Below are 10574 nucleotides of genomic sequence, written 5' to 3' on the forward strand. Positions count from 1 at the left end.
CACGTGTATCGCACTTTCAGCACTAATCGCTCGAGTTTAAAAAATCTGAACTTCTGCTGACATTTGCGCCACATTAACCAATCAGGAGCTTTCTCATGTAGGGGAGTGATTATGTAGGACCTTCATTATGTAATGAAGTGCCTGTTGTTGGTGTCCCGAGGGGAAATCCTCCTGCCGACACCGGACAACAGTTCATCAAACTGGGCTTGGCTCAGTCGGAAGCACTGCTGAAAACTTCCATCATCCAGGTACAGTATCTGGAGGAGTTTATGAACTCACAGAACTGGGTGCACCTCTGAATGGATTCGACACAGAATTGTACTTAGACACAGCTCCAAACAAATCAACGCATGTTGGCCATTTAGCAACGAAGCTAGAGTCACCGGGCAGACAGAAGCCCCACCCATAACACGAATCCGCGTCTGTTGTGTTAAATTAATTGGATTTGAAGAGCGAATGAAGCAAGTAAGCTTAATGTTCACGGCACGCGTCTATTTACATGCAAATAGCACAATTTATAGGCGCATATCGCGTCTGGTATGAACACAGCATCACAAAGACGCAAGCTGTAAAGGCTACACCCACTTTTGGAAAGGGGGCGGCCAGCAGCAGCGCATTTGCATTTAAAGAGACACACAAAAAAAGTTTTAAGTTTGACAACTTTATTAATCCCGAAAGGGGCAATTCAATTAGGGCAGAAGCATCATGACACATCATACAAAACAAAATCACAAAAAATATATGATAAAGAATGTTAAAAAAACACATCCCAGCATGCTTCATAATAACTTTAAAAAAACTACTACTAATACCACTACTATTACTACTACTACTAATAATAATAATAGTAGTAATAATAATAATAAACATACATTAAAAATTTCAACTTGCTAAAATTTCTACCTTCTGGATCAAAAGCACATTTAAATCTGTCATATAGCATGTTCTTTGCTTCTTCCAAAAAAAAGGTAAATATTTACAGCGTAATTTAACACTTAATTCATAAGATTTATTGAGCCCAAACTTCACAGACGCATTTTGGGAAAACCTGAGATTTACATTATCTTCAAAAAGCTTAACTGGAACTCATTACAACCGAATACAATAGTCAATATCCACTGTTTTTCTTACTTTTATGTCAAATTATTGTGGTAAACTAGAAGGTTGGTTTTATTCTAGTCGTAATGTAGGTTACTTAAACCTTAAAGCCTAGATACAAAGATCAAGAACTTGGATCAAGACATGGATCAAGAGTGTTATAAAACTTTTTTATGTTTTTTTATTTATTTATTTATTTTTACAAAGAACCATATTAAATGCAGGCATATAAAACTTTCATGGTAAAAGATTAATATGTGTAAAGATGTATGACTTATTATTTTACAAAGTCTATTCAGTGTAGATCAAAATAAGTAAACATGCTGAACTGCAACTCATTTTAAATGATTAAACAAAAACATCTTTCTGGCAAATAGGTAAAACATAGTGGTTTGAATGATAGTGGAAAGAAATAAAGATTTAAAATGTTAATAAATTTTTGTTTTGGTGCTGCACTGTGATTTGAATATTTAATATATTGACATTATACTTTTGTATGATGAACAATGCATGAAAAAAATAATCAATCTAATATACAGAGACCAAAAAAAATCTGTATTTCACTTGTTTTGATGCTTGCAAACAGCATTTGGCCTTTGACCCAAACATGTTACATGGACTTTTCATTACTGCAGATTAATCCGGATGTTCTTATTCAGGTAGCTAGCTATAAATATGTCAACAGTTTAACTAACTTTAACCAGATTGATTGTCCCACTCGGACTGTAATTGATCTACAGGGAAAAACAACTGACAGTAGGTGTAAACACTTCACATGATAATCCAATCTGGGGTCATTTAAAGCAACTCTGATAATGCAGAACACACTTGTTTCATTATGAATTGTGTGTTCAGACATTTAAAACAACAAAACCAATCTGCGTTCACATATACACTTGTCAGTCAAACGTTAGGAATAATTAAGAGGCCAGAATTTACTACATGTATTTATTTATTTAGTTTTTTGGCTGTTTATTCCCTTGAAAACATTGTCATGCACATTTTGATTTAAGCAAGAAAATATTAAGATATATAGCAATGGGATACATTGAATTGAAATGTTGAAAAAGTGTTGAAAATAAAAGGTTCTTTTCTTTTTTTTGCTTTAGAAAATGATAGTCGGATTAAGAAATCTTTTCATTTGTTGTGATTGAAAATCAAGGTTATTCCCCCATATGTTTGTAACAGAAGCCAGCTAGGCAGACGCAATAGGCCATGGTCTTTAGCCCCCTTGTTAGAGCAACTGACTCCCATGCAAAAAACCACCAGTTTGATCCCAGCTCAGGGTTACATGTAGGGGCTCGTTTGGGATGGGAGTGAGGTTTAGAGGGGGTGAGTGTAACAGAGGCCAGCTAGCAAAGTGCTATGCAGGTAACCCTCACTCCTCTGACCTCAAAAGGTGCTCTAGCAACAGATGCTAGGGGCCATGGGCTTCAGCCTCCTTGTTAGAGCAACTGACTCCTATGCAAAGAATTGCCGGTTCGATCCCAGCTCAGACCGGGTTGGGTGCAGTAGGACCGGTGGGTTACATATTGCTTTCTTAAAGCTTATGAAGTTACAACATGGGTATTGGGGTGTTTAAAAATGACTATAAACAAATTCTAAAAACATGGAAGCTTTTATACAAAAAAATGCTCAAAGAATTATATTTTACTGAAATACGTGAATAATAATTCCAGAAAAATTAAAAAAATATTCCATATAAAGTCTATAGGTAGTCTATAGCTGGGTCCCAAATGGCACACTATACACTCATGCACAATGTACTTATGCACTTAAACACTCAATAGCATAGTATATGTATGTAGTGTCGTCCCAAATGAAGCACTAAATTTTTTTTTACCATTTGGAAATTTAACCAGTTTCCCAGATGAAAGTTGACTGTTACCAAATTAGTGAAATAAATAAACAAAGTACCAAATAATACCTGTCGTGAGTATTGCCGCATTCTTCACTGGGAGGCGCTATAATCACTCTCATAGGAGAATTTTGCTTTCACAATCCAAAATAAATGCGCCTGATAGCTCCGCCCCTTCCACTACATGAGCAAACCTGCTGTCGTTGAGTGCGTGAAGTGTCCATCATTCAACACTTTATTTTACCGGTCAAGTGAGTGCATCATCCGGGTATTTAAAGTGCACTTATTATTTTTAGAGTTTTCAGTGTAAGCGTGCTACTAACTATACTACAAAAGGGTGTAAAATTTGCGATTTGGGACGCACCTTATATTTTCATACGTGTATGTTCATATATAGATATGTAATAACAAGATGCATATTAAAATATGAAAAACAACTTTAAAAATTAAAGTCCTGTTTTATATTAAGTGTTCCTAACTACTTTGTTTTTTGTTTTTTTCAAAATATAAATATACTGTATGTAATGAATTCATAATGCATAAGGGCTAAACATAATTATTATAACCCAAATATTTGTAAAATTCCCCTGAGATGTTAGCTGCTATGTATCGACACACATGGCAAAAAGTGGGAATTAAAAAACAAAGAAAAAAAGAATATTTAATCAATCAAAGTATATTTACAAATGTGTACAATCAATGCAAAATAAGCAACCAAATCAACTGAATCAAACCTGATAGAGGGAAGGAAAATAAGCTGTGCCAATTTAAAGAAAATAACAAATGAAACACCCTCTAACTAAAAACTCCCCACCTTTATATAATTAATCAAAATCTGAAAATAGAAAAAAACTTCTTCGACGTCACATGACCCTCACTAACCTGGACTCGCTGGAAAAAACAGACAAAGAGTAGCACCCGCTTCTCACCTAATGGATCAACAGAATTACCTACGTGTGTGTAAAATGTCACGTGACGTATTTCACGTTCACTTCCCTTTTAGTAGATTTAAGCAAATTTAGCTTGGGCTTTCTGAATAGATGTACAACTCAAAAAAAAAACAAAAAAAAAAACTAAAGCGAACCAGAGAACAGGAAAGGCACACATATGTCACGCAGAAAGACAGAGCCATGACAAGAGACAAAGGTTCCCTCCCAAGTGACAGGTTTGGTGGTGTGGGTAGATTTAGAGATGGTTAAGGTGTAAGGAATGGTCAAAAGTAAGCGTAATTACAGAAATTGATTGCTGATGTAATTACATATAAGTATTTATTCAAGCACAAATACAATGTAAAAACAGGTATTTACACAGCAAGTATATTTTACTGATTTTTTTATTTCAGTGTAAGTAAATATTAGTTAGGGATGGCTGAAGAGATACTAACGTTTCGACACGAGATCCTGAAGCACAAGTGTTTTGAAACACTGCATGATCCGAAACACCCAGGTCCCGTGACTAAAGCAAATCAAAGCATTGGCTATTTCAGAAGCGTTTTGAGACCTGGGGAATCTACGTTTGACTGACAGGGTTGGGAAAAAAAACTCTATTTTATGTAGCCTAGTGGACCGTGCATGTAAATAGAGTGCTGCAAATGGCCGAGTTTGAATCCCGACTTGTTCAAATATTTTCAAATTATGACATGATGTATTTTAATAATGTTACTTTTTCATTACCAAAACAAGACAAATGTATTCACAAAGTGATTAGTCAGATGTCAGACCAATGTTAAAACACAACACAAGAACAGAGCACTTAAAAATAAAATCTATAGCTACATCAACCTGGATTCTAACTCATTATCTCTGCATGCTAGTCTGGAACTCTCACCACTTCACTAAATCACTTAAACTTCAACTCAACTGCATGGGGTTTAATACCTCAATTTGCTTAATTGTTTCTTTGCTGAAGGTGTACCAGTGCAATACATAATCAATGACCACTAGGTGTCACTGTAGAGTGGCGTTTTTAAATGTTTTGAAGCTTCGACACATTTGCTTCGACTGTTTTAGTGTGTCATGAAGCCTCGTTTTGCCCACCACTAACATTAGTTAAGGACATTTAGTAAGACCAAAATGAAAAATAAAAGTTTCTTAAACACTAATTAAGCATATTTCAATAAATACTAGTTAATTTATCACCACCAGAACAAATCAAAATGTAAAAATACAATGGAAAACAGTTCTTTGTGTTAGCAATATTATTGTAATTTTACAACATCGTTGCATTTTTTTAATTTGAGCAAAAGAGACTTCTTTTTTAAAACAATTCTTAATTTTTCCATACTCTTTACCAGTAATCTACATGTATTTGCCCTATATGTTTCAAGCCTCAGTTGAACCCCTATACATACCCATGCTTTTCCAAAGAAATTTAGTTTGTTTTTCAACATGTGGTTGATTCAGGGTTCAAGGTTGATCCATGTATAGCGTGTTTTTTCTGGCTTTGTATTCACAAATCAAAAACATCTGGGCCACTTTTGTACCTCTGTGTGAACCCTGACCCTCCGTAATCCCCACAGAGGGGTCAACATCTCCAAACGGCCGTCTGTGTGGTACCTACTGCCATACCTCACCCCAAATGAGCTATAGACCAGTCCAAATGGTGCAGAAAAGCTGTTGAGATAACATTTATATGCACTCTGATGTTGAATAAACTCTTCTGGTTTCATATACCAGCTAAATAGCATTAAGTAGAGATTGATTTGCAAACACGGCCAGGGTTTGGGGAGGTTAAAAATTGTACAAACAGTTGAAGTTAAAATTATTCGCCATCCTGTGAATTTTTCTTTTTCTTTTTTCAATTTTTCCTAAATTATGTTTAACAGAGCAAGAAAATGTTCACAGTATGTCTGATAATATTTTTTTCTTCTGGAAAAAGTCTTGTTTGTTTTATTTCGGCTACAATAAAAGCAGTTTTAAATTTTTTTTAAAAACATTTTAAGGTCAAAATTATTAGCCCCTTAAAGCATTTTTTTTAATAAACTACAGAACAAACCATCGTTATACCATACCCAACTTGCCTAATTACCCAATTAAGGCTTTAAATGTCACTTTAAGCTGAATATTAAACAATATCTCTTCTGCTCTCCATATGCGCTGCTCACGCTTTGCTTGCGCTGTGAAACAGGTGTAACTATGGCAATGCAGTAAAATACGTTAAATCATCAAATTTTTTTCACAAGATTATACAGAATCACTTACCCCAACCTTCATCTTTCCACTTTCTTAATGCCATCTGACTGATCAGTAAAGATAATATAAATAAAAGCTCACTGGAAATACATGCTTCAGCCAATATTTGATATATTAACAACTCATTCATTTTCACACTAATGATATTTACAAAGACATGTTATCGACAAATAAAGGATCAGTTTCCTACAGTTCACTACATAACTGCATACATCGTATTTTGCATTTCACAATAATGCGGGCAATAATATACCCGCAACCTACTTTTCTCATTGCTACCTATCAGTTTAAGAACTGGCGATGTTGCGAGATATTGCTATGCAAACAATCACGGCAATCCAACAAAGAATCTATCAAAATAAGATCAAATCTTGTATTTTATTTTAAATAGTATACGCAATCCCTGAGCCCAATCTTCATCTTCCCACTTTAATATAATAATTCCATAAAATTATGTTATTAATGTTGTCACAGTTAAAGGGATAGTTCACCCAAAAATGAAAATTTACACCATTTACTCACCCTCAAGTGCTTACAAACCTTTTTATTTTAACTTTTATTTATTTATTTATTTTTTGTTTGTTTGTTTGTTTGTTTGTTTGTTTGTTTGTTTGCTTGCTTGCTTGTTTGTTTGTTTGTTTTATTTACAGTATTTTAATTTCAAAATATATATTTTGAAGAAAATAAAAAACGGTAACCATTGTATTCCATAGTATAGGAAAAAGAAATACCATGAAAGTCAATGGTTTCAGAGTTGCAACATTTTTCAAAAAGTTTTCTTCAGAATAAGAAAAAATCTTAAAGGTTTGGAACAAGTGAAGCGAGAGTAAATAATGACAGAGTTTTTATTTTTGGGTGAACTATCCATTTATGCATTAAAAACAAGCCCAAAAACTCTATGCTTAATAAAACAAAATCGGGCAACATTGTGCAGCATTTGATAAGTTCTGCTGCTGTAAGCCTGTGGCTTGAATTTATATTATATTTCATTTATTGAAAAAATTTATCTAATAACTGTCTACGGGTCTGAATGAGGGAGAGACGTCTGATAGTCAGTTTATTTTCCCTCGTGTGATTGTGTTACTGAGAGATAGTGGGCAGTAACTGTCCCGTCAGACTTCTCATGGCTTCTTTACTGTAATCCTGCTAACCCAAATATTTGTTTGCTTTCTCTAGGGAGAGCGAGGGTTTCCCGGCCCTTCCGGACCTCCAGTAAGATCCTCTTATTGTGGCACTTTCTCTCATGCTTCCTATGTCTGCTACATGTTAGTGTGTGTGTTCAAACTTTCGCTCTTACCTTTGATCACTCTTCATCTGTCTCATTGGTCTGTCTCTCTCAAAGCACGTTTTGTTTTTCATCAAAACACCACGAAAACCTGTTCCAACCCTTCTGAACTGTGTGCCATTGTATTTAAAGCTGATATACACCTGATACTGCACAACTTTTTACATGCAAATGTGCATAATTTAAAACAATATTTAATGTTTAAGTATAATTGAATTCAGTTTTAAATGGCTATTGATTGTAATTGTGAACAGAAAGTGGAAATGTTCCTGCATGAATACTTTATTGTGACTATTATTGTACATTTCACAGCTGTTTTGGATCTTTACCCTAAATATTTATTATTATTATTATTATTATTATTATTATTATTATTATTATTATTATTATTATTATTATTATTATTATATTATTGTCATTATTATTATTATTATTGTTGTTGTTGTTGTTGTTGTTGTTGTTGTTGTTATTTTATTATTATTGTCGTTATTATAATTATCATTATTATTATTATTATTGTTGTTGTTGTTGTTATTAATATAGTTGTTGTATTATTGTGTTTTGCTTGGTGTTTATATTTATTAAACTATTCATACATTCATACATAATACATTTAGTTCAGTATATAATACAAATATATAATGAATTAAAATGCTAATGACATAAATATCTATTTGAAATTATATAAGAATGAATTGTTTAAAATAATAAAAAATGAAACAAATATATAAAAAATTACTTACTAATCAAGTTAGCAGTTAATAGTAATATAAAAAATACACTGTATAATTAAATTTATTTATTTGTTTATTTATTTATTTATTTAAACTTTTTATTTTCAATTTTTTTTTCGGAACAACCCCTTCGAAATTAATTTTACCACATATAAATGAGAGAATAATAATAAAAAAATAATGATAATATATAATTTTTTATAAAATAAGAGAATTATACTAAATAAATAAATACTGCTTTCATAAATACTTTTCAGGGGATACATTTGTACATCAAGTTACATTGTGTTACATTGTAGTTAGCTCAGATTACATTGGTGATAGGTTAAGTAACCTTAAGCATTATGTGATGTTGAAAAATGAAGTAATGGCTGATGTAGTTTCCAATTTGCTATCATGTAAATCAGGGGTCACGAATCTAGTTCCTGGAGGTCTGGTGCACTGCAGGGGTTTAGCTCCAACTTGCCTCAACACACCTGCCTGCGTGTTTCAAGTATACCTAACACTGTGATTAGCTTGTTCAGGTGTGTTTGATTAGGGTTGGAGCTAAAATCTGCAGGACACCAGCCCTCCAGGAACAAGTTTGGTGATCCCTGATGTAAATAAATCATAAAATAATTAAAAAGTCTTTATAGTCTTTTTTGTTTATGTGCTCAGTTGCACTTTTAGAATAAATATGAAATTTATTCAAATTTTAAACTTCTAGTGTACAAATAATAATAATAATACAAGTGTAATAAGTTACTGGAACTCACAAACTTTTTTTAAGACTTGGCTTCTTTTTTTAAAGCTAAATAAACAGGACTGGAGGAGAAACTCATTAAATTAAACAAATAGAAGCACAGACTTTGCTAAAAATGTGTCTCAAATATTACCAGTGTGCTTCAGGGATCCATCATGTTGGACAAATTCAACATTGCAATATTTGATTTTTCTGTTACTAAATATTATAATATGAATACAGTTTCACAAGATTTTCCTGTGAAGGTTTTCTGGGGAGTCTACCAGTGTTCGGGTGCAGGAACATGTTATTCTTTTCTTACTTTGTCTCCTTTCTAGTTCAAATGTTTATAAAAATTCTTTGATCATGTAAAAATATTGTTTTGTTTTTAACTTCAGAAGAAATCAAAACTTAAAATTAAGTTTTTCCCTAAAACAAGCTAAATTGTCTGCCAGTGGGGGAGGTAAAATGATCTTGTTTTGACTTTGAAATGTAGATATTTGGACTTGAAACCAGACAAAAATCCTGAATTAAAAAAAAAAAAAAACATTGTATAAATTCCATGTAAATACAGTGATTAACTGCAATTCTGTAGCTCCTGGTCAACTATAATTCGGACTCAACATTGCACACCCTGCGATGTTGCGAATGCAAACATTGCAATATCCATGTTAAAACGATATGTTGTGCAGGCCCAGTGTGCTTTTGCTTTACTCTTGTGTGTGATGGTGTTTTCAGGGCCCACCAGGATCCTTTGACTTCCTGTTACTCATGATGGCTGACATTCGTAACGACATCGCTGAGCTGCAGAGTAAAGTCTTCAGCAGACCGTTACATTCTTCATTTGAGGATTTCCCATCTGCCCCGGACAGCTGGAGAGACACACCGGAGAACCTGGACTTCGGATCCGGCGAAGACTACAAATCCCAGAGCCCTCCCAAGAGCAGCAGGAAGAGGAAATTACCTCGGAACTTAAAAAATCCCGATTGGCCGGTTTGAGACTGTCAGTAAACAATACAAGAACTGAAAAAACTGATGGTGTAAATATTACAGAATGACTGCTATTTAACTGTATACTCGCTGAGGAAAGAAGGCTGAATATATTTCACTGTATGAAATTTCTATTTTTATAACATAAAAGATGTACATTTTTTGTAATTTGGTCACTCTGAACGTGTCTTTTGTCTGCTATTTAACTAGTTTGCATTAAGGGTCGTCATGATACTTGAATTCGATACCAATCGATACTGAAGGTTTAAAAACGTCAAATTCCTGCAAACATTTGAGCGCATTCTTAAACACCCTCTAAAAAATAAGTCGAGGGGTCTGTACCACTACATAGTTTAATACATTATTGTAACTTAAAAAATCTAAAATGCTGATTAGATTAAAACTTTTAAATTGCCAGAATCATTTTATAAAGTTTTCAAAACAGAAAAATATTGAATTACAATAATTTAAATGACATCGATTTAAAAAATGTGGATAATTTAAAGATAAATAATACTTTAAAACAATATTTAACTTGTAGCAACCCAAAGAAATTGGGTTGATATCTCAATTTTTCCACACTAATGGAGTTGTTTTGTATTTTTCAGTCCACACACTGATGTTTTTTGTTCTTTTTTATACTGATAATATGGGACAGTACATGTTTTTGTTTTGTAAAACAATAAAAACCTGTAGT

General features: G+C 33.2%; 1 protein-coding gene across 2 annotated transcripts in view; it reads left to right on the forward strand.

Moving 5' to 3' along the window:
- The window catches only part of ccbe1 (collagen and calcium binding EGF domains 1), a 99758-nt gene extending 89713 nt beyond the window's left edge, over positions 1–10045 (forward strand). For both annotated transcript variants that reach the window (NM_001163923.1, XM_017352782.4), the window contains exons 10-11: positions 7324–7359; positions 9626–10045. In NM_001163923.1, coding sequence (NP_001157395.1) covers positions 7324–7359; positions 9626–9886 — 297 coding nt within the window. In that variant the 3' untranslated portion in view covers positions 9887–10045. The remainder of the gene's footprint in view (positions 1–7323; positions 7360–9625) is intronic.
- Positions 10046–10574: the final 529 nt, after the last annotated feature.

This window comes from Danio rerio, chromosome 21, assembly GCF_049306965.1.
Source record: "Danio rerio strain Tuebingen ecotype United States chromosome 21, GRCz12tu, whole genome shotgun sequence".
Classification (NCBI taxonomy): Eukaryota; Metazoa; Chordata; class Actinopteri; order Cypriniformes; family Danionidae; genus Danio; species Danio rerio.